Source organism: Apodemus sylvaticus, chromosome 2 (genome assembly GCF_947179515.1).
Source record: "Apodemus sylvaticus chromosome 2, mApoSyl1.1, whole genome shotgun sequence".
NCBI classification, from domain to species: Eukaryota; Metazoa; Chordata; class Mammalia; order Rodentia; family Muridae; genus Apodemus; species Apodemus sylvaticus.
The window spans coordinates 116142497-116167925 of NC_067473.1; the positions used below are offsets into that span (position 1 = coordinate 116142497).

At 47.0% G+C, this 25429-nt stretch overlaps 1 protein-coding gene across 1 annotated transcript; it reads right to left on the reverse strand.

Annotated features, from left to right (window-relative positions):
* Positions 1-23492: 23492 nt before the first annotated feature.
* Positions 23493-24723, reverse strand: LOC127678043 (N-acetyltransferase family 8 member 2). Its single transcript, XM_052172875.1, has 2 exons — positions 24632-24723; positions 23493-24286 (listed from the first exon to the last, which is right to left on the reverse strand). Exon 2 carries the CDS (start codon positions 24210-24212, stop codon positions 23493-23495), a length of 720 nt encoding a protein of 239 aa, XP_052028835.1. The 5' UTR covers positions 24213-24286; positions 24632-24723.
* Between the last annotated feature and the right edge of the window lie 706 nt (positions 24724-25429).

Consider the following 25429-nt stretch of genomic DNA (forward strand, 5'->3'; position numbering starts at 1 on the left):
CCCCAATAACAACAGAATACAACACCCAAGCACCCTATCTCTGAGTCCCCAGGAAGGTGGAGGAACTTCAGACCCACAGAAACCCTCCAACCGTGCCTCTCTGTTCTTTCACCTGAGAGGACAGAGCCGAGAATCTCAGAACACTGCACATTGGACATTCAGAAGAACCTGCCTGGACCTGCCCCACCTCTGGGGAGAAAACTTGGTCTAGCACCTCACTGGCTGCTTCCTGGATGATCATAAACCAAGGGCCAGGAGCTAGAATGTGGCAGCGAAGAAAAGAACGTGTCCGTTAACTTTCTGATCCCCATGGAGCTAATAATGTGAGAGGGAAGGTAGGCTGGGGTGGTCCTTGGGTCCTTAACCTCGTGAGAAGGCTGCTACCTTCCTTCCTGATCTATCCACATCACACCGCCTCACACACAGCACACTTGACCCTCTCTGAGGACAATCTGGTCCCATGCGCACACCTAGGCAACAGTGCAACTCATCCCAAGCTCACATGTCCTTGACAAGAGTCCAGGTTCATTGGCTCAGCAGGAAAGTCCTCTGTGGTAGGGTTTCTCTCTGTCGAAGCTTGCCTGGGCCATTGTTCTAGGAAAACGAATGCTTTTGATCTGCAGTACCCCCTGCACCTCCAACTATCATGTGACTTTACCTGTTGTGCATACTTTTCAGTCCCAGAAATGCTGGTTTCCAGAGGACAGGCCCTGGACAGGGGACAGCCTTGTGAACTCTGGGGGCTGCTGAGAGTCTGGAAGACAGCTCATTCATCTCCCTGGGTTAACTGAGGGTTTGTCTTTCAGGTAAGAATAACTCGGAGAAACACTGTTCTCCAAGGAGCTGTCTCTACAGACACAAGGCTCCTTCCTCCTCCACCCCCAGCCCTGGCCTGCAGGCCTGTGAAGGTCCTGCTGTCCAATGGCGCCCTGCACAGGTGGAGAGGAGTCTACAGTGAACCTTCACTCAGAATGGCTTTCATAGGAGCTTTGGGCCAAGGAAAAGTGGGATACCCTCACAGCTGTAACAAGGGGGGCGGGGCAATGCTAACAAGCCAGACTAGAAGAAAGATCCCCAGAGAAACAGCACAGAAGAGGTTGGTCTCCTGAGCAGTGAGGGCAGGTTCTCTGGCTAAAGGGAGAGATAGATGCTCCTGAGGCAGAATGAAGGCACAGCCCTTGGGAAGGATGGTCTCCAAATGGAGCGGCTGATAGAGACCTGGTTAACAGGTATCTCATCCTAGCCTCAAGTCAAGGAGTACATGAGGCTGTGGATATGCTTTTACTTGAGAAGCTAAATGACAAGTGTGGTGTGAAACCGTGAATATCTGTCTCTGTTCACGCAGAACACAGGTTAGTTGAGGCTGGAAGGAGAGCTGTGCATAGAGACCTGTGGATGGTTTAGGCAAAGCAAGTCTCCCTGCTTGTGTAGGCCGTGTGCTACAGAAACCCATGGCCAACAATGTGTCCTGGAATTCAATCAGTGCTGGCTTCCGAGAGGAACCCTGACACATAGCTGAGTTGAGAACAAATTCAAAGGATATATGTTTGTTTGTTTGTTTGTTTGTTTTTTGAAATTGCTAAAAGGTCTCATTTGCGCACAGTGTTGTAGACTTAGTGGGTTTATTGTTTGCAAGGGACGCTTTACTCAGTATTGACTAAGGAGACAGGAGTGGGAACAGTGTGCCTTATGGCCTGTCCATTATGACACAGGCCAGAGGGAAATCTGCACCAACCTTGAGGTGCATTTAGGCCAGAAATGACAAGAACCAGCACCAGTCAGAGCGTGATGAACAGGAGGACAGCCTCAGAAAGACATAGGGGGCTGCAGTAGAACATTCGAACTCATGCAGGGAGAGGCCAGTTTTGGAAAGCTCAGGGATTCTCTGAAAAAACAAAAACAAAACAAAACCAAAACCAAACTCCTTTGGGCTAGGGAGGAGAGTCCCTGCCAGACAGATTTTCCCTGTGTCCAAAACTAAACAAGGAGGCTTAAATAACTTTCACTAAATCCTTTGTAAAGGATAGCTACTAAAAGGATTTTCTTTGTCACTCAGCTGCCCCAGATATTAAAAACACATTATAAGAGTTAGAAAAACCCAAAGGTGTAAGTAGGGCCCAGCTGCTGGGAGGAAGCTTAAAGGGTGTTTAACAACAGAGGGCTGATGGGACAGGACGCTTTGCATAACTGAGAGCCACCACCGCCTTATCTGCTGATAAGACACAGACTTAGGGATACCCAGCAAAGTTTTGGTGTCTCACCCTCTCTCAGAAGAACCAACCGCCCAGGTCTGGGTGATCACCAAGATCCTGGAATTATTCAACTAACCAGTTCAGCCAACTCCGTCCAGTAGTCCAAATTGCCTGGGATCCTAGTAAACTTGATAGAGCAGGTGTACTCTGTCTTGGACTGGAAAGATGCATTCTTCAGCTTCCCACTGGCAGAGGCCAGTCAACCTATCTTTGCTTTGAAATGGATAGATCCAGTAGGAAGTTAGAACAAGCAACTATGATCAAAAGTAATGAAAAACAAAAACAAAAAAACAAAAAACTTGTCTCGACTAACTGCCTCCCTCCCCAAGAAGGACATAAATAATAAATCAAATAATTGATACCAGTCTCTGTCCCCTTGGCTCCTGGCTAACTATTCTACTATCAACACTGACTGGGGGGTCCTTAGGACCAACTACATCCCTCTTGAAAACAGGATGAGTTCATAATTTGACTCCCTCACTAAGACCAGTCGGGAATGTCACAGGGCCCCACGACCTTAGTGCAACTGACTACGAGAGGGTTCCACGTAGGCTGCAAACCCAGCATGGAGACAACACTACCTGCCAAAACTAAACTAAAGGCCAAATCCACCAAAGTACACAGTTCTGGGAAAGTCTCAAAGTGCACTAACCTTCCTTTTTTAGCTTCTGTAGTTCCGCTTCTGACTAACTGTTCTTGTTAACTAAAGTATATTAACCCAGAATGTGTGGGGGTTTTTGTTTGTTTGTTTGTTTGTTTGTTTGTTTTGTGCTTAAAAGCTCATCCTGAGAAAGGCTCAGGGCTACACTGGGATCTCGAACACCCAGTGTAGTTGCTCTCTGGCAAATAAAGACTGTCTATTGACGCATACCTTTAATCCCAGCACCTGGGAGGCAGAGGCAGGGGGATTTCTGAGTTCGAGGCCAGCCTGGTCTACAGAGTGAGTTTCAGGACAGCCAGGGTTACACAGAGAAACCCTGTCTCGGGAAAAAAAAAAGAAAGAAAGAAAGAAAAAAAGAAGAAAAGAAAAAAAGAAAAGAAAAAAAAAGAAAAGAAAAAAAAAGAAAAGACTTTCTAATAGGCTTCAATACATGTCTGAGCTGAGCATTTTTCTCTGGCGAGTAGCCGGCCACACAGCGACATTAGCCAGGGCTCCGGGGCCAAACCTGGACCAGTGGGTGGAAGCTCTGCGGATGCACAGTGCTGGTGACAGATTCTGCTCACCTCCTTTCCTTCACACCAACCTCCCACATGGCTGAGAAGTGTGGCACTGGGACGTGGTAAGGAGTGTGGAGGGAAGTCCCCGGCCTCAGCACCTTGTCAGCTTTCTTGCAGGCTTCCTGTGCTCCATGCCTTATGTGCACTGTTTAGTCTTTAGCCCCAAGATACTGGGAGGGAGGAACCCACACGTTCTGTTTACTTAAAAAAAAAAAAAAAGCATGGTGGAAAACACCTGTAATTCGGGTATTCAGGAGGTCAAGACAAGGGAAGATTGAAAGTTTGAGGCCAGCCTGGGCTATGTAGCAAGAGACTGCCTCAAAAAAAAAAAAAAAAAGATCCCCTCCCCCCAAACCTACAGATTAAGCATAATCAATATAGGAATTCTGTAGTAGTGTTGAGAACAACAGAGACTTTCTTAGCTTGGGGAATTAGGGTCTTAGAAAAAAAAACAGCTCTAGCAAGGTAATTGTCTGAAAATTTAAAGACTCAAGTGCATGAACCACATTTTAGAGTTTGAGAGACAAGTTTATTATAGCTTTGTAGTTAGAAGTTTAAGAGAACACGCCATGTGAATGACCCTGAATGGAGGCCAGCCACAGGGCAGACAAGAACACATGCTGAGAACCCGGGCTTTATGGGAAGAGCAAGAAAACCCAGACTACCAGCAAAAGTATCTTAGGCACTTAACCACAGAGAGACAAAGGGGCACACCCAGGGAACCTCATGGCTGCCGTAGAGACTTGCATGCCCAGGGATTCTGGGAAGGAAAGGTTCTAATTATTCCTCTAATCTCTTCACTGGGCATTAAGGTGAACCTATCATACTGAGGAGAGGTAATTAGCAGGTACAATTGGATGAATTCTCTTATAAAGAAACTGTTTTATTTTAAGTACTAGTGTGTGTATGGGGGCTTTGCCTTCATGTATATCTGTGTATTTGAGTCCACAGAGGCCAGGGAAGCTATCACATTTTCAAGAACTAGAGTTACAGAGGGTTGTGAGGTGCCTTGTGGGGACTTAGAATTGACCCTGATTCCTCTGGAAGAGCAGCCAGTACTCTTAAGCATGCGTCTATCTCTCCAGCCCCTGGGGTAGCTCTTGAGATAGCAGATTCTGGCATATGACCGTTCTTTTGGCTAGGAGGCAATGGCTTTATCTAGTGGCCTTCAGCGCTATGGTAGTCCACTTCCTAAAGTAGCAACCGAAAAGCAATCAAGTGCTGGGATTATAGACATGAGCCACCACACCCACATTCACTTCTAGTTTAATTTATTTGAAAGAGGAGGGAAGAAAGGAGAGACAGACAGACAGACAGACACACACACACACACTGAGAGAGAGAGAGACAGACAGAGAGTCAGAAAGACACACACACACACACACACACACACACAGACAGAGAGAGAGAGAGAGAGAGAGAGAGAGATGCGTTTTTGCCGGTCACACACGTTTGCCTCCTTGGATAAGAAGTCAGCAGGGAGAAGGCAGAGGAGGGGCTGTGTAAACCAGGGTCACTCTTGCTCCCCTGGATTGGCAATGACAAGCAGGGCTTTGGGCCAGTATGGAGGAGGTGGCTTCGGCACAGCCCATCCTCCATCCAGAGCCCAGGCCCTCAGCCTCCAGCTGCATTTTAGGACCCAGTGTCTCTCAGGCTCTGTGGCTCCCCTGCTGCCCACCTCCTCCTTACCCTATCCCAAGCTGTCTGCTCAGCGGCCAGGAGCTGTGCTGGCTCATGGCCACCCTGGCTTTGTTGTTCTGTGTGTCCTGGCTTTGCTGCAACTCTGTTCAGTCGCCCCAGAGAGTGAAGCATGGCCTTCAGAATTTAGATGCATCACAACTGGCTGTCCTAGATGCTTTCACAGCCCTTGTGCCCAGGTCAGCACTTTCCCTCCCTCCTGCCCTCTGCTCTAGAGGCTGGCCCTCTGTACTGCCACAGCCAGGGTTTGGCACTGGGGAAGGGGTGGGAGGCCTGGGAGAGTTTGAAAGATGGCGGGATAGGGAGTGAGCTGGTGCTCTGTCTGGGGCCTCCTTGAGGACAGGTTCCCCAAGCCTTCCTCCCTTCCTGTCCAGGACAGGCAGCCTTGATGACTTCAAACTTGTACTCATCCTGTTCAGGCCCTTAGTCACAGCATGCTGGCTTTAGAACGTCCTGGGCGTGCGTCCTGCCTGTCCCCGTGGTGCTCCACTCCACACCACTGTCACTCAGTCTCTGAGGTCATCTATTGGCAAAGTGAAAAAGGCTGTTGTGGCTCAGAAGTTCGGAGGGTCTAGCCTAGGGTAGACCTGGCTGCCCTGAGAAGGCTCCGAGGGAGGGAGCCCTGCAGGCTCACAGGCAGCTCAGACACTGGTCAGGAGAGTGTCTCTAAGACCTTGGCCTGGATGGGCTGGGAAGAGATGAGTCCTGGGTAGGTGGCCTCTGGGTTTCTCTCAGCAGAGCCCCAAACTAAGTCCATCCCAGCATCACAGCAAGGGCTGAGCAGTGCAGAGCTGGCTCAAGGGCAGTGGCTATAGCAGGTGTTCTGTCCCTGCAGTCGGGATGGACAGCCCAGTGAGAAGCTGATACACTGTTGTTCTCCTCTGGTCGGAAAGTGGGATGGGTAGAAGGAGACTTTAACAAGGATGTGGGCTTCTGCCTCCCAGAGGCCCAGTGAGGCACACATTCCTGGCTAGCAGGGACACATGCCCAGTGGAATTTCTAACGTACAGTGTCCATTTTGGTGGGATAAGAGGACAATTTTACAAGCATGTGTCTAGATACTAGCTTTGTAGTATATTCTAAATGTACCTGGTGTCCCTGCCTCCCCTTTTCCAACTCTGATAGTCAATGACTATCTAAAAATCACTCCCAAGCCGGGCGTGGTAGCACACGCCTGGATTTCTGAGTTCGAGGCCAGCCTGGTCTACAGAGTGAGTTCCAGGACAGCCAGGACTACACAGAGAAACCCTGACTCAAAAAACAAAACAAAACAAAACAAAACAACAAAAAAAATCACTCCCACTTTGCTGTCAGTGGATTAGGATTCCCAGGACAAACTGACAACCATTACCCTAATGAAAAATGAGTTTCTACACTCCCTGTGCTGCAATGGTTGCCATTAGATTCTTAAAAAAATAAATAAATAAAAATTAAAAATTAAAAAAAAGCCCATGATTAGAGCCCCTCAATATTTACCAATGGGGAAAGAGGAAGCTGCACTGATAATATACCACTCCCCTGAGGATGAACTCCGGCCCCCATGGCCGGATTCAAAGAGCTGCCCTATCACTAACTCCCAATATAAAGAACCACACGCTGTCTAATTAGCCCTATGGTAAGTCAATAGCCCTTTCACCCCTTTTCAGACAATCTACATGCTGCCAATTTGTTCCCCTGGCATTTGTTCCAAATCCTTTGTCAAATTAGATGCCAGCCCACTTTCCCTTCTCCTCATACAGGTTTCCTCCCTTTTACAGGAAAGAGCCTCTCCCCTCTACATCCAGCATGTCAGATCTTGCAGCCCTCTGCCAGGTCCGATATCCAAGGGAAATGTGATCAAACTGCATCTACTGGAGCATTCACAGCCTCCGCCAAACAAACAGACTAATTCTATCCACACACACAAATATCAAGGGGCTTCTGCTCACTTCCCCACAACCCTCTTGTTCAGCTCCAAAGGATAATAAAGACACATTCCTCTTGTGCATCCGTCAGCTTTACAAACAAGGGGCACCAACCCACGAGATCTCAAACCCAGCGCCCTATAACGAATTGATGTCACCCACTGTGGGTCTCTCAGCTCTCATGGATTGTTGGCCAGTACAATCCGTTAGGGCAGTGGGAGTAGAGACGTCAAACAGGGTTCGGAAGTCCTGGTGACTATGTATGGTGAAAGACTACACTGGGGCCAGCTGTCAGTCAGCAGATCAACTTTTCTTAGGCTGATTTAAGGCTTATAAAGTTTTGGGGGACTGGGGTAGGGACATCCAGGATGAGCAAGGGTCATTGACTGGAGGCTGGGGGTACTTGGAAGGCCTCATTAGCATGGGGAAGCATTTCAGGAATCTCAGGTGCTGGCTGAACATGTTTTGTCAGGAGGAAAGAAATTGATCCTATAAACTAACTGAGGCTAGGCAACATTAGCCTAAATGGAGAGTGTGGGGCCTTAGAACCCCCTAGACAAGGTCAGAGAAGGAGAAGCCCTGCTAATGAAGGGGGGTCTTCATATTGTGCTGAGTCCAGAGGCTGTCCAGTCATGGTGGACTTTGAGCCTAATTAGCAGAGTTTTCCCACAACCCACATTCCCTAACCTACCCCCTTATTAATGTACAACTAAGACAGCTCTGACTACCCTAAATATATTTAACAACTACAAGAGCACCAAACACCCTCCTATTTCCCTTCATTGGCACACACCAGAAATAATCCCTCCTATCCTAATATGATGGCACCATCCCTTGGATGGGATGTGGAAGGGACCAAACTCCCTCCTTACAACTGGAAGGGGTTTTGCTTGTGTTTCTCACAGGACCAGCTTGACCTATCTGGGTTCCCACCAGAAATGTCTGACACCACCCTACCAACCAAGAAAACTGCCCTCCTCTCCCTGACAGGTCAAGGACAGAGGAGGCAAAGGAGACAGAGGAGACACCACCCCTAAGGAACAACAAGATCTCCTGGAGGAACATTCATGACCTGGTGACTGCTGCCCAGGCCATGTGCCTTCCATGAGCCCCCTTCCCTCTCTTCTCTTGGCTGATTTTGTCCTTCTTCATGCTAACTCTGGGGCTGCCCAGCCTCTCTCTAGCCTTCCCAACACTCACCCAACAATCACTGGAGAGTCTTCTCTAGGGAGGTCTACAAGGGACATAACAAAACCATAGGGACCATAAAAAAAAACATGATTGCCCACTTGAAGGATGTTGGACCAGGATTAAGATCCCCCTACACCCCAATTCCATCTCTACTTACTGAAACACAGGTGATGGCTTCCCAGAGGCCTCCACATGTGGAGGTTGCTGATATTGGAGTTGCAAAACTGAATCCACCAGCCACGGCAGCACCATGCTCACCAACTTTGGAACTCCTTTTTAGCTTTCCATCAGCAACCCCTGAGACAAATGTTGGCTAAAGGAAGTCATGGATCTGTTCTACCAGGGGTCTAATGGCTGTGCCAAATACACTGTAGCCAACCTACAGGTCACTCAACAGATTGTTTCTGCTTCCAAATCAGTCTTTATCCATGTTAATATTCTTTAGCAGGAAAATCAATCTCAGAAGGAACTTCAAGCTTCCCTCTCCTGGCTACAGTACATCCAATATGCAGCTCATGTCCTTCCCTTAATCACCCACCCAAGCCCTCCAATACAGCTGTTTCTATTAACATGTTTCATTAACATTTCCCTGCATGAACCCCATGGAGCCTTACCTACACAGAAGCACAAGACATTCCTCTCTTTGATCTCCCTTTGCCTTGTAGGACCCTCTTCGAGACCCCATTCTAAATGTTCCTGCTATATCACCAAACAAATATGTGCTAACCCCCTGCTCTTCTCTGGTGCAAAGGCACTACTGGTTCCTGCATTAGCCCCCCTTTTCAAGGTTTCTGCACCTCCATAATGATTGTTCTCTGGGTTTATCTCTACGAACCTCAAGAACCTCCTTATCGCTGGGAGGAGACTGAAAGGCAAGGGGAATCTTCATCCCACTGCTCCCTGGACTCACTGTATCACTGAATGCAACAGGAACTGCTGGAGAAGCCCCCATCCAAACACACCATCTGGGCAGTGATTCCAGGACCAGGCAATGGCTTCCACTGCAGACAGCCTTGAGTCTCTTCAATGCTGGATAGCCTCCTTAGCAGGGGTTGTTCTCTAAAACCAGAGGGCCCTGGGCTTACTGACTGCTGAACAGGGAGGGATTTGCATTTTGTTGGTGCTGCAGTTGCCCAGGAAAGCCTGTAAAAGTGTTTTTACAAACAGAGGCGGAAAAATGTCTCCCCTGGGAAGAGCAGAACCCTCCATATAATCAAAAGCTGAAATATCTCACTTGGCAATTCTAAAAACTCTCCTCTTTCCTTATAGCTGAGACATAGTATAACCAAGCAAATATAGAAATGTAAGAATCCATCTTGTAGCCAAAAATTTCTGCTTTGCTTTGCTCCAACCATTTATGTTATTATGGTAGAAAAGGCATTCCAGAAATTCCAGTCACAAGTTCTTTTTTGGTTTTCTAGTCATTGCCTTTCAGGGTGGGTGTATTCCAAACAATGGGTCCAGACTAAGGATATTTACATCTGAAAAATCTTACGAGGTCCCTGCCATACAAATGAATGTTGGCCAAGGTAGAAAGAATTTACATTTGAGTTGGTACCTCATTCCATAGCTACCTTCCCCCACAAGTTAATCCAGTTCCACTTTAATTCTTGATTTTGCTTGCAGACAGGCTATCTCAGGCCCACCTGAATAGCAAGGGAAGTTTATGAGGAACTGACTTTTTGTGTTACAGGCCCCACCCAGGGAGTCCTTGAGAAAAACAACCTTCTTAGCTATCCCGGCGTGATTCAGGATACAGTTTATACTTAATACTCACTAAGACTCAATTTAGACTCAGAGAGGCACTCGGAGGAGGAATAAGTTAGTTAGTTCATTCAGGCTGGGCCTAAGGGCTAACAGTCGGTTAATTTACCAGGCTGGCCCAAAAAGCTGCAACCAGTTACTTTTACCTGGCTGGAGGCTAGAGGCTGCTACCGGAGCTGATCACCTGGGGCCTATGGTGGCCCCAGGCTCAGGGCCTACAGTGCCCCCAGGCATGGCACAGAGAAGAATGCAACCAGCAGACTAGGCAGAAGGACTCTTGAAAGACAGCGCGAGCCAGACAGTTTCACAAGCTCTACAATGCCGCCATTTTCACCAGGAGGCTAGGCATTGGCACCCTCCTTCTTCAGTTCCCGGGCCGGCACGACATCAAGACCAAGATGAAGAAGCAGTTTAGCCGCATGCACCCTGGACTTTGGGTAAACACCCTGTGTTGTGGGAGAAAGCCTAGCTAGCCTTTTACAGATGTATGTGATGCTTAATTTGAGATGTTAACTTGACTGGACTTTGAGAGATACCCAAAAAATACATTCAGATTTCAAACCACCTCTGTGGTCATGTTAGTTTGTCATTCCCGCCAAACCTGTATCTTCCTGGACCAAAGAATTCTAGTTTTCCCACGGCAGACTTCGGTCTGTAACATGTTGGGGGACAAATGTTGTTTCTATGTCAATGAATCCGGGCTGGTAGAACAAGACATATAAGCTCAAAGATCTCCAGTGATATCTCCAGGAACTCGTGCTCCCCATATACTGACCCCATGGTACTCAGACCCCTTGGTAGCTTGGCTTCTCCTCTTGCCCCCATACAAGCCATTGGAGCCCTGCTTGTCTTGGAACCCTGCCTTATCCAATTTCTAAAATAGTAGATGAGTAGCATTGCAAAGATCACTACTATTCAGGTCTTAGTTCAGTACCAAACTGTTCCCAACACAGGAGACAGCTACTCCAATGACACTTCTCCTTTATAAAAAAAATAAGGAGGAGGTGTGGGGCAAGTGGACAGTGCCATCAGACAGAACAGGTAAGGTTGAGTAACTCAGACCCCAGGGAGTCTCAGAGACTTGAGATCAGCAGGAGTTGAGCTGCTTCTTACCCATTTCTGTACCTGCTCTAGAACAAGCAACCACAGCACCCCACTGAGAGGGGCAGGTGCAGTCGGATACATAGAAAAAACACTTGGTGCCCTTCCCCATGCAAATAAAGCACCACTAACATCTCAAACCGAGCCAATAGGAAACAACTAACCCCAAATCCCACCCCACCCCTCAGCGTTTATTTTGTCCCTGTCCACACACATGGAGTAAAGTGCACAAGTTATTTCACTGAGGACCTTCTAGAGTGGCTGTTTTTACTAAGCTGTAACACTGGGGGAAGAGTTCTTTCTCCCAAAGCACTCATCACTGGACCTTGAACCTGCTGCAGCTGCCACTGCCACTACTACTGTAAGACCCCCAAAAACCGAGGGTGCCCCAGCACCCCAGGCCTCGGAAAGCGACACCCAAATCACTCTCGAGAAACTGTCTCAATGCAATAGCATGAGGATCTCTTTATTCCAGAATTCTGGGTTCTACAGCCATACCCCACGCAGGGGTAGAGGACTGAGGACCCCGTGCAACTGAAGTCAGGGGTATTTAAAGGGGAAAAATCACAAGACAAGGGTTGGAGGCCACAATTCACAAGGCAAGGGGTGGAGGACAAAACATGCACGGAATGGGGGAGCACAGAATGAGGAAGTAAGGAAGGCTAGAGATTATCTGGAGTAAACGTCCTTCGGGCATTGTGTAGTTAAACATTGGAACTAGAACAGGGTGGGCTATCTTTCTCAAGCTGAAAGCAGAAAACAAGTTACTCTGTGCTGGGCTAGTTGTTTAGAGGTCTAAAAACATTGAGTTGGGGGGTGGGTCTCTCATTCCCCACTCCTTCTCTTGTTAATAGTTCTAATCTTAAAACTATAGAATTAAATCTCTGATTCTATATATTCTGGATTGTCCTGCCCTAATCTCTGATATTGTTGGCATAGCATAAGAATCTGCACAGCACTAATACGTTTCCCTAATAAAAGCTATTAACCAGTTAGTCACACAGGTTCCAATTGTAAGCAAAAGGAGTAAAATTACAAAGGGTCTCATCAAAGCAGAAAGTAGGGTGGTCAAGAGTACAAGATAAGGGCTTTTTCACCGATACTCAAGATTTTCTGCGCAGTGGCGTCTAACATAGACCGAATCTCCAAATTGGAAGAGATGTGGAACTTGCATGTCTCTTTCTCTTAAGTAGGCCTCCCGGAGATGCTTCCACACTTGCTGTCTCACCCACTCGAGGGCCTTGAGCCTAGAGAACAAAAGCCTGAAGCAAAAAGGGTAGGAGAGCTATCTAATCATTAACACCATTCTCTGTGGTCAATTTGGTGAGGGTTTCTTTCATCAGGGTTCCAGCAACAGTTCCTGAAGTCTTCTTATACAGATCCAGTCACCTATCTGGAAGCAGTGAGGAGTCTCTGGCATGCCTGGAGCATTTAAGGCAAATCATATATAGTGGGACACCTCCTGGGAGGGCCCAGTAGACACCAAAGGAGTTGGGGTATCAAAGAGGATCTCTAGGGGGGGTCAGGTTAAAATGGTAGGTGCTCTTCAGAAACAAGGGGAGAGGCACCACCCAGCCTGAGCCAGTCTCCAAGGTCAATTTAGTTAAGGTCTCTCATGGGGTTTTGTTTATTCTCTCTACCTGCCTTGAGCCCTGGGGACAGTACATCCAATAATGTTTCCAATTAGTCCCCAATATCTCTGTCAATTTCTGACTTACCTTAGAAACAAAAACAGAACCATTGTCTGATCCAATTACCTTGGGCACTCTGAAACTTGGAAAAATTTCTTCTAACCTTGGCAGCTGTTTCCTGCTTCAACTCATCTAGATAAAAGTATCTATAAATGCTATAAGATATTTTATAACCATATTCTCCTGCCGTAGCTTTATAAAATCTCTTAATATACTCTAGGCTGTTCTCTTCTAGGTCTTTTGCCCTGTTTACTCTTTACTGTATAAGCATTTACTTGCTGGCCTATCTTACACTGTTCTATTAATTATCTCTCTAGCCTAAAACCTGAGTCATAAATATATACGTCTGGTCCCTTAACTGCCAGGACAGTTTTTTTTTTTAAATCCCCTAAATGAGTCCATCTGTGCATTTGGCCTGGTAAGTCCTTGGCTTACTTTCTGGGGAGTATAGTTTTCCCTTCTTGTGTGCACCCTCTCTTGGTAATAGCTGGTAGGGTGGTTAGCAATCTCAGTCCTTTTTAAGTGAGGCTGTTCCTTAATTCTGTTCCATTTTCCAATGGGTGTCTCTTACAGACCCATAATCAGTATAGGCTCCTGCATATCCATTCCTGGAGCCACTTGCTCTGCCTAGTTATTGCCCATTTAGTCTTTTCCCTTTGCAAGTCATGGGCAGTGAATACTCACAGTGGCTGACTTCATTAGGACATCTAAGAGGTCCAAGACTTCCTGTTGGTTTCCTCTGATGTGAGCAGTCCTCTTGGCATATATCCCTGTGGACATGGCTTGTGGCAAAGGCATACCTGTTATCCGTGTGGATGTTGATTTTATTGCTGGTTCCAAGTTCCAAGGCCTTGGTGAGGGCAACGAGCTCCACTTTCTGCGTTGACATGCTAGGGGGTAAAGATTCTTCTACCCAGATGACATTTGTGTCGTCCACCATAGCAACACCTGTTTATCTCGGTTCATCATGGAGAAAACTACTCCTGTCTGTAGCGACTTTCAGCAGGGGTCAGTCTCTCTTTTTGGGCAAGTTAGCTGCAGCCCATTGGGCAGGAAGCATATCTGCTCCCCTCCCCATTTTGGAGAGTATGTCTTATTCCAACAGAGAGTAGGAACAATCTGGGGTGAACCTAAATGAATGGGCTACCCATCCCATCCCTAGGTCCGCTGTTCTTCGGTAGTCCATGAATACATTTTGGTGCCAGGGGCTTCTTGGATCTAAGATCTTTTCTTGGAAACAGCGCCATTGGCTTGGAAGACCGAGTGTTGAGCCCCCGTGTCTACCAAGAATTGAGTGGGTTTCTCTTTCACTCTCACAGTTATCCTGGGTTGGGGGAGGTGGTCAGAAAACCCATCTCCCCTAGTCACTGTCTTCACCCAGGGCTAACACCTGGGTTTGCCATTTGGGGATCACTTTTCCCAAGACCTGGGAATTCCTGCTCCCGGCTTCTATTTCTTAGGGCACACTCTGGCTCAGTGGCCTTTCTTTATAGTATGCACATTGGTCCTTTTCTGTCTCCCTTTTCTGCTTTTTTTTTAACTATTATATCCAGGATTCTCTGTCACTTCCTTCCTTCTCTGTCATTTTCTTTCTTTTTCTCAGTTTCTTCTCCTCCTCTGTCTCCCTGACTCAGCAAACTACTAAATCTCTCTACAGACTTTCACAATAACCTACACTACTAAATCCTTCTACAGACCTTCTCAGCAACCTGCACCAAATCCCTCTAGCCTCTGAAGCTCTTTCCTGATATCTCTACTAGCCCTGTCTATAAGAACCATTGTCATAGTAGCTTTATATTCCAAGCCCCTGGAGTCATAGCATGTATATTGGCAGAATGCCTCTATGAGCTGCTCTAGAAAAGCTGCAGGTGACTCATCTGGTACCTGCTCAACCTCACATACCTTGGCCAAATTTCTGGGCTGCCATGCCCTCGGGACCTGCCAATGGAGTCTGATGTTGGTCTATCAGATGCCTCTTACCTTTTGTCTGAGGGGTAATCTTTTTGGGTTCCTGTATTACAAATAAAACAGTCTCAAAGAGATTAATTAGTCTCGTGGGAAATATACCCTTAGTGAGAGAGTTACCATGGTATCAGGATTGGTGGTCTCAGGTCCTCTCTAAATATCAATTGAGCATAATTATTACCATTTTGTAAATCATAAAGTATAAGATAGACATAACACCTAGTTTATCATCCCTGTCAATTAAACAGAACCCTTTTCATCTGTATTATCTTAAAAGACTGTCAGAATTAACACTTAAGACTTAACATTGTAAGGATTAACTCATGTCCTGGCTTTAAATTTTATGTCACCTGAAAATCATTTATTTAAATTTATATCAGCTTTCTCAAGATTAAACAGCTTGTGCTGTCTGTGAGACTAACAGTCTTCAACCCCATCAGAAATCTAAGAGTGACCAATATTAACTGAAAACATATAGAAAACTTTACATAGCTTTTAAGACATAAACATCATATACCATGGATTTTTGATGTTTTTGAAAACCAACTATCTATGTAAAATAATGTGGACTGTTGTCTATTAAACTATCTTCATCTATTTCTGATTAAAACCTAGAAAACACCCTAACAATAAACTCAGAGCCTTATATTTCTATTTAGCCCTAAACTCATAGGTTTAAACATCTCAGATCAGTAATAATAACAAAGAACTGGGTGTAAATCCTGTACTTTCAAATGTTTAGTATTTGTAACAATGAAATCCTTGATTTTGTATCAAAATAAAACCTGTATCAAATAAGAACTTATGCCTTGAACTTAATAACAATTATAAAGATTTTAGTATCACAAAGACAGATTTTTTTCACTTAATATTTTAGAATCTAGTCTTCTGGAGGTCTCCCTTATTTTGACCTCTCTCCCAGAGGAACAATATAACCACAAAGTTTAACATCACATCGAGCATAGCAATTTAAACAAGTTAAAATAAAAGAAATAAACCATTTGTACCAACTTAAACCCAAAAATTCTTGCACCTGCCACATTGAGCATCTTGTTAAGACTTGTTTTCCTTTTCAGGAGGCGTCAGAGCCCAAGTATTTTTGTCTCTCCTTTTGTTCTAAGTTGACGCGCTTGAGGCACGCTTGAGTCATGTGACCTGATTTTGGCGCCACACAGTTGCTTTTCAGTCAAAGTCAAAATAATATCATCTAAGTACAAGAACACAAAACACAATACAAAACAACACCACATAGACAGCCTGACCCTGTCACCGTCAGGCCTCTAGATTCAAGAACACAGAGCAAGAAAATCACACAATTTGCCCCTAGGGGGGCCCAGTTTCAGACACCACGAATACCTGCACACATTACAGAAACTAGACAAACCAGATTTACAGATGGAACAGAGCCTTATTTAGCTCTTTCAGGGTCCAGCTTCCTCCAGACCCCTGTGGTCTCAACTCTAGCAGTTGCTAGTCGAGCCCAGTACCAGACAGGCTCTCTGAACCCCAAAAGCTTGCAAGCAAAACCCAACAGAACCAGATCAGAAAACTAGACAGCTGGGAGGGCATATAAGTTCTCCAATTCAGTAGAACTACCATGCCCTCTCTGAAATTCAGACAGGAATCTATCTTCCAGGGTCTCTGGAGTTCTCCCAAAATACCCAGGAATGTCTCCCTGGGTCGCAGCCTGTGGTACAGAGCACGTCTGCCCACCACGATCCTCTGGTTCTCACGAACCCGAGAGGACAGCTGTTCACCGAAAACGTGCATCTCCTCAGATACAGAAAACAGAGCAGTACAGACATTCAGGACACAGACATCAGCAGGCACACACACATTCCAGAGGGGATCCCCTTTACCTCCGAGTTGGTTCTCGCGTGTGAAGGGAAATCACACTTCCTGGCCCATGCACCAAAAAATGTAAGACCCCCAAAAACCAAGGGTGCCCCAGCACCCCACTCCCCGGAAGGCGACACCCAAATCACTCTCGAGAAACTGTCTCGATGCAATAGCACGAGAATTTCTTTATTCCAGAATTCTGGGCTCCACAGCTGTACCCCACGCAGGGGTGGAGGACTGAAGACCCCGTGCAACTGAAGTCAGGGGTATTTAAAGGGGAAGAATCACAAGACAAGGGTTGGAGGCCACAATTCACAAGGCAAGGGGTGGAGGACAAAACATGAACAGAATGGGGGAGCACAGAATGAGGAAGTAAGGAAGGCTAGAGATTATCTGGAGCAAATGTCCTTCGGGCATTGTATAGTTAAACATTGGAACTAGAACAGGGTGGGCTATCTTTCTCAAGCTGAAAGCAGAAAACAAGTTACTCTGTGCTGGGCTAGTTGTTTAGAGGTCTAAAAACATTGAGTTGGGGGGTCTTTCACTACCACTGCCTCTGCTGCTGGTGCTGGAGCTGCTGCAGTAGCTGTCACTATTAAGAGACTGGGACCTCAGCTACCTGCCCTGCACAGGCCACCCAAACTTCCTTGCTTCTCTTCTAAGAGCTATAACACCCTTGGCATTCACATGCCCCGTGGCATCTATTCATCTTGGCTCTATTTTGCCCAGATGGCAAACAATAATGTTTTTCTATCCTTACCAGTCATCTCTCTGTCCATATCCAGTCATCCTTTGCCTTGTGAACTGTGGATCCAGTTTTATTCTCAACTGTGGGTCCTCAGGATGATGGTGTAACTCAGGGAGGTCCTGTTCTGCTGTCACTTCTTAGGCACCAAGGCCAGGGCTTCCTAGGGAGGTTCTAGGGTGTATGAACAGAGGAGCAGAGCATGGCAGAGGTCCCTGACTCTCCCTGGGATTTAAAGTCTCATAGAGAAGCAGTGCACGGTATAGCTGGGTCCCCCAGACTGAGCCATATCTTAAAGAGAAAGGAGGCTCACATGACTCTAGAAACTCAAAATGTAATGATGCCTGTGAGGCCCCTCTCTGGGGTTAAATGAGCAGCATGTGGCTGTTGGGGGTGGTGGGGACTGTGATAGAGCTAACTGTCTGCTGTTCATGGACTTCCAATGGTGCAGGTGGCTGATGTGTGCTGATGTGGGCACCTATAAGAAACCCCAGCCAACCCCCTTATTTACCCTGAGGGTACTTGAGGTGGTTTGAATGAGAGTGACGCCCATAAGTTGACAGATTTGAATGCTTGGTCACCAGGGAGTGGCCCTATCTGAAAGGCTCATATGCTTGTTGGAGGAAGTATGTTACTGGAGATGCACTTTGAGGTTTCAAAAGCTCATGCAATGGGAGTCCTTGTCTCTGTCTGAGGACCAGGATGCAGCTCCCAGGTACTGCTCTGGCGCTGTGCATACCACCATGCTCCATGCATGCCACCGTGCTCCATGCATGCCACCGTGCTCCATGCATACCACCGTGCTCCTCGACATGAGGATAATGCAGTCTCTGACACCGCAAGCAAGTCCCCTATTAAGTGCTTTCTTTTATAGGAGTTGCCTTGACTAAGACCGCAGTGTTACCAGGATTTCCCTTTTCTCTTTTCCCTTTCTTTTTTTTTTTCCTTTTTCTTTTTGGTATATTGTTGATGTCCTGATGCTTGTGAAAATACATATCTCTCCCGGAAAAGTCAGTTGCAAAACACTTGGCACCACTAGGGACTAAACCCAGGTGACTCTGAGAGGATCAGTTGCATCACCCTGCAGTGAGTGGTAAGACATACAACCCAGGCCAATCAGCAAGATGTTCTCTGGCCTGTACATGGTCACCTTGGCACACAGGCGAAAGGACTGAGGTAATGCCCGCCTGTCCTACTTTATTTTATATCTGCTTGGTCACCCTCCAACAGCCACCTCTGCCTTGGCAATGTTTCAAGGACTGTGATGTTAACTGTGGTTCAAATGTATTCAATAGTGTCTGAAAGATAACAAGGAGCCTTGAAAAGGAACCAGATATTACTCAGCTGTTCTAACTCCCTCATAATGTACCTCTCCATCCCGAGTACTGAAGTAATTATGGTTTTGTCTCACTGTAAGCCAGAGCTTGGGCACCAAGAGGCTTTACAGAGGTGTGAGTTCCTTTTGGTCTGGCTGTCAATTTAAAAAAAAAAAAAGCACAGAACACTTGTAACTTGCTCAATCAGCTTGGTTGTCAGTAACTACCCCATGGAGACTATTTCACAGGTGCCACACACACAAAGTAAATAAGTGTGATACCTTTTGTAAATGACCAATCAACCAAAAAATGTTTGTTTAGTCAATTCCAGGCAGGTGTGCTGTACAAACTGTCTGAATCAGTCCAGTCATTTTAACCAAAAATATTAATATGGGAAGCTGGTTGGCTCAGAAGGAAAGCGTTCATGGATATATGCCCTAAAGCAAGACATAATCAACAAAGCCACACACTGCAGTGAGCAGCTCTGCCAGGCCACCTGCCAGGGACTGTGGGTGCAAGGTAGGAGTCTCCATGTTCTGACTGCTGAACTAGAACTTCGTGGAATCTACTATTTTAGGTTAAGGACATCTGTTTCATTAACTCTATGTAGCTTATTTGAGGTTAAAGACATGTGTTTCACTAACTCTATGCAGCCCTCCCCATGATCATTAGAATCTTCCTTGGGGTTGGAGAGATAGCTGGGGGTTAAGAGGATGTGTTATTCTTTCAGAAGACCTGGGTTGAGTTCCCAGCACCCACATGGTGGCTCCTAACCATCTTTAACTCTAGTTATAGAGGATCTGACATCTGCTAACCTCCATGGTACCAGAAACCCATGGAGTACATACAAAGATATAGGCAAACACCCATGGGCAAACTGTGTCATGTAACAATTTCCTCTGAAATTGAAACGTTCCATCTGGCAGGGAAGCTCCTTAAGCAGGAAAGTGAACAACTCGCATTAGCCTCAGGAAGTCCCAGACACTGAACAGATTCAGCAGGCCCTGCCAGCCTAGAATAAGCAATGAAGCTTCAAAGACGATGCTTAGACCAGCCATGCTTCACTACAAACTAACAACGATGCAAGACCAGACAGACAGCCCAGAGAAAGCACAAACCAGCCAAGCTGTCTGGAAGGGGTTTAGGCAAGAGTGGTTTGGAAAGGACACTCTCCAACCTGTTACAAAGCCTGTCTGCGAGTCACTTCTGCTGCTGTAGGTGCCCCCTCACCAGCAGGCCTCGAGGAAACCAACAGTAAAACACATTAGTTGAGTTGGAGTCAAAGTGGCACCGCCACTAGCTCTTGCCACAGTCACTCCATGATTACAAAAGCTCCACCCACAGTTCGTGCTACTAGTCTTGGAGATTCTAGCTCTTAGAGTTGTTTCCTTTGCAAACAATTCTCCTTCCTTTGTTTTTTGGACAAAAGGTATGCAACATGAAATTAGCCTATGGTTACATGGTAAGACTGAGCAGCCATTGCTCCATCAAAAAAAAGTGTTGTGCATAACCATATTTCTCAAATCACAAGCATTTCCAGCAGACTTCCTATATGTGTCTCCCCAAACTCTGGCCACCTCCATTTTCTCAGGTTAAATCTGAGCACCTTGGCTCAGAGCTCCCAGCACAATTTCCTATTTATCATGAAGACTTCCAAGCTTCCTTCTTGTATTAGCCCTTCGGACTCAGTGATGCCAATCCCATCCACAGATCCAGGCAGCATCAGCACAGCATGGGCTCCATCTCTGCAGCCCTCAGGAGGAGGTGGGGAAGCCTTACTGACTTATGTGGAATTCTTCAAGACAACTGGAGACTTCTGAGATGGCTACATGGTGCCTGCTTAAGGCACTGTTTAGGGTGGATATTTAAGTGCTGGCATTAGCCTTGAGGGTGTGAAAAGCACCATGTCCCCTCTTCCATTCATCAGGCAACATGGGAGCTGGTGTCCCCCTGTGGGAAACACAAGCCATGGAGCACAGAGATAACTCTCCATGGCAGACAGAATATCAACAGGACAACAGGTCACCCTGTCCCCTTAGCTGAAAGCACACTTGCTGAGCTCCTAATGATAATGGCAGGGGGAGCCGAGAGTGGGAGGATGTCAGTGGGTATTAGCCTGGCGTGTTTGGATGCTACTGGCAAACGTTGCTGCCCCTGAGCTGCTGCCATGCCTGTAGAGGAAGGGCAGGGGCAGGGGCTGGGCAAGGAGGTCCATGCAGCTCTGAGGCTGTGTCCAGGAGCAAAGTCCCTGAGCAAGAGAGATGCCAGTGAGGAGGTGGGGGTCTCAGAGCTTTCCGGAGGCCAAGGACATGCTGATTACCCACTCTGGCAGTCGTCCACCCTGGCCTTGCTTGGCCTCTTTGTTCCTGTCACTTGGCTTCCCTCCCAGGGACGAAATGAGCAAGACCATTGGTTTTGTGCCTGTGTCCGTGTTTTGTGTCTGAATTCTCCTGGAGACGTGCATGAACATCTGTTCACAGCATCCAGGCACTATGACAGACCCAAGCAAACAAGCAACCAAACAACTAAACACAAATCCACTCAAGTCAAGTTTGATGAAACAGTTTATTGGAGCTACAGGAACACAGGTGAGGGATCAGTTCTAGGAGCAAGGTCACCCAGGCAGCAATATCACTGCATTGCTAATGAATCACCAAATCTACAACACTGGCTTCCTAAGAGGATTCTCCCTGCTGATAGATGTTTACTGCCTGAGTGACTTCAGAGAGGTGCCCTCTCCTGAGTGTTCTAAGACTCTGTCAGCTCCCTCAGAGGATGTTTCAACTCAGACGAAACAGATACAGGAGAGTCCACCACTCTAGAGCTTACATCTCCATGTGTCCTCTTCCATAACTCTTCTAAGCCTTGGGGCAGGGGGCATGTACATCTATTTTCTTCCATTTACAACCCAATATCAGGACATCTCAAAGGATCAGTCACCTGTTCTCAGCAACTGGACAAGTTCTGAGTCTCCTGGGTGGCCACCTCCCACTGTGCAAAGGCTACCTTTACAAGTGATGCTGGCACAGCAGTCATTGGGCATAAACACAAATGCTTTGAAGGTGAGGTGACATACTATACTGGTTTAATAAAAACTAAAACAAGAATATTTTTCCCTTACTGTGGCCTATGGCCTCCATGTCACAGAACTTTGTCCTGGCTTAGAATAATCAGTGCGAATGCCCACCTGTGGAGGTCTTGATCAGAAAGTATGTGTGTACAAACAGAAGAATGCCACTATAGCAGTACGATGTACATCTTCCCAGCATGTAACAACACAGCGCAGGGAGCAGGACTGTGTCAACAACTGTCCCTCAGCATCCTGAATGGAGCCTCTTGGCAGTAGAAACTCAGCCAGCACACAAGGCTCTTCAGGCTCAGTCTCTGCTTGATTCTTCCATGCTTTCAAACCAAAGCCTGTAAAGTGCTCAGCGAGGAGTTCTTCAGTTTCAGCATGAACCAAAAGGAGTGGAAACCACATTTGTGATTAGTTCGCCCTCAGGGCCTTTGCTTAACTATTCAGGAAGGCTGCGTGTGCCTCATGGTAATCTACACCCAACAACCTCGTTAGTTCTGAGACTGCTTTTCCACTCTACAGTGCGCGTTCCAACTCCTGAATTGCCATTTTAATGTTTTACAGGTGAAAACAAGGAGCCCTGGAAGTCCACTGGTGTCCAACCCAAGGAAGTGCCAGTTGGTTCTGGGTTTTTTTTCCAAAGAGACATATTCATGACAATTCCTGGTCCTATATCTTCTTCTTGCATCCCCAAGAATGTCTCATCTTTGGCATCCATTTAATTCTGCTTTTCCATAAGACTGGGACCAAAGCAAGGCCAGGGAGTCACTCCCCCCAGGAGAGGCCATTCACAATTGCTCTCACTGCATCACAGAGGTCTCCTTCCTCCCTGTGCACAAAGCTGACTTAGGAGTAAGTCCTAAGCGTCCTTGCTCCAGCTCTCGTGGGGCGCCCACCCTGACCTATGACTGCTCTGTCTCCACCAGTGGAGGCTCCACTTCGCCACAAGTCTTAGGTTTTTCAGTAATCAACAAGTTAAGTGTGTCAGAAAAGTCTTTGTTCTGAATTCACTTTAGCTTCTCTGCATAGATCCTAAATCCTATGCCTTGAGGTCTTGAGACCACCTAGCAGAAACTGCTAACTAACAGACTTCTAAGTGACAGGTGTGCAGGGTGGACTCAGTTGGGTTTTGTGCTATCTTATCATGGCACTAGAAAGATGAAAGAGAGACACTTAACAAGGCAGAAGGGAGCCAACACCCACAGGTGACCACCAGCATGGCTGCCTGAAAGGAATGGAAAGGGAGCCCTTAGGATTGGCAGCAGGAAACTGCCAGGGAGGGCTTGTTCCTACAGCACAGTGAACTGCAGCCTCCCAGACAGAGAAAAACAAATCACATCCCTAGTGTAGCAGGAAATATCAGAGGAAAGAAGAGATTGAGAGGAGGAGACAAGAAAAAAACTATCAGAGAGGAAGCAGAGTTCGAACCAAACCCTCACGGGAGCCATAAATCTTGGAGATTTCTTTAGATAGATGATTAAATAATAAACAGGGTGTATTTGTCCATCTAGGTGTGTAGCTTGTATTTCCTTCAACTGAGTTTTGAGTTCATCATGGGGTCGTGTTGTGGGTTGAGCATTTATAATATAAATCTGACTGATAAATCACAAGCCTCTAGAATTTTGATTTTACCAGGTTACAATCCCCAGCAAGAGAACCTCGAGATCGGCGGTCACTACAGGGGTATAGACATGGAGAAAGTGAGACATCTGGGGTCAGACTGTAGCCAGCACTACTGTGGGGTGGGGCCTTTTTTTAAAAAATATTTCCCGCTATACCCTGGTCCCCAAGCAAAAGGGAGAGAGTAGGTGAAATGAAGGATAGAGAGACCCATTAACCTCTTGGTTATGCTGACGAAGTACTGGCCTGTCTTCTGGAAGCCCATGGCCTGGTAGAGAGCAAGAGCGCTATACTGCACACTGCCAGTCTCAAGGACAACATCACTGTAGCCCTGGTCCTGTGCAAACTGGAGGACAGTTCTGACCAGTGCCTTCGCTATCCCCTGTCCTCGGTGCTGTGATGACACAGACAGGCGAAAGAGCTGCAGCTGCTTCCTCCCTAATGGAGGGTCCTTGACTGGACAAGCACCCACCATGCCCACTACCTGTTCTCCAGACTCAGCCACCCAGAAGGAGCCATGGACATCTAGGTAAGACTTGGTGATGTCAGCCAGGTCTGCCTGCAAATTTCTAGCCACAAAATTTCTGCAGGAAACCCAGAAAATGAGCCACAGGCAAAGGAGAAGAAGCAAGCTGCTTACTGTAGCCAGGAGCCAGGAGCCAGACACCAGCACCATGGTCACAGGCACCCCGGGTAAGAGCAGGAGAGAATGAGGCAGTGTCAGCATATGGTAGAAGGCGGCAGGGACAAGCTCCTTCATGCCCCTGGAGAACAATTCCAGGACCCTTTTGTGGTCCCTCTCCTGGTACTGTCGAATGTGATAAGGAGCCATGAGGAGACTTTGAGCTCTCAAATATCAGTGATCACAAGGGACATCCAGACCTTCCTGCACAGCTTCCCTGAGCCCTGCAGGAAATAGAGGAAGCCAGGTCAGCCCCCAATTCCCTCCCAGACTCTCAGAAGCCAAGGAGAGGGCACTCACAGGTGTGCCTCTGTTGACACCCATGAGGAAGCAGGACCGTAGTGCTGGGAGAAGTGTCAGGTCATCCTCACCTAATGACCCCATTTCCTCCCTCTTCTAGCCGTGTGTTCCCCGGACATGTCCTATGACTTCTCTGAGCCTGTGTGTCATCCCCTGTAGCCCATGGCACAACAACACCTGATTTCTAGGTGGCTTTGTAGATTTAATAAAGGCACCTGTGTGTAGAGCCCTCCCTGTGATCCTCCTTCCCCAGTTACAAGTTCTCTGACCTTTGGGCACTGAGGTGGCACACTGTGGGAAGTTGTGCTCTTCTGAGATCTTCTGCTTCCTCTTCAGGGTCCAGACACTGAAAACTTCTGTGTTCCAGGTGCAGTGTCAGCAAATCCTCTTTCCAGCAACTGGACAGATTCAGTCTACATTAAAGCAAAGGACCAATGCAAAAACTCTCCACCCACAGGTCTTCAAGAAGGTTGTGGGACTCCAGACCTATAGACAACCAAGTCTCACCTCTCCGTCCTCTCACCTAGTACCACAAATCCAAGTGTCCAGGATGGCCTTTGTCTCTGATGACATCCAGGAAAACCTACCAGTGCCTGGTGAATCTCTAGGTCACAGACCTGGCCTGGCACTTCATTGGCTGACTCCTGGGCAATCATAAACCAAGAGTCAAGAGCTGACATGTGCCATGGGAGGGAAGCCTTATTTATCTCTGGATCACCACAGGATTAGCCTGGAGGGAAGCTGGTTCTGGCTGGCCCTTGGTGCCTCATCTCTACAGAAGCTGCTCCTTCCTTTCCATCCCTTTCATATCATAACCTCTCACTCCCAGGGTGCTTTGCCACCTCTGCTTTCCAGCCTAGTCACTGACATTGTCACATACCTCTTGGCAGAGGCCTGTGCTCTGGACAAGCAGGGCTTCTCCTCCTCTCTAAGCTGTGGTTGGCCCTGGGCCAATGGATTCTGATGGTCCAACCTGACTTCCTTTCTCCCCTCTGAACCATCATTCATGATATCACTCTGTGACCATGGTGATGCAACTGCTTTGCTGAATGTATACTTTTCACCTC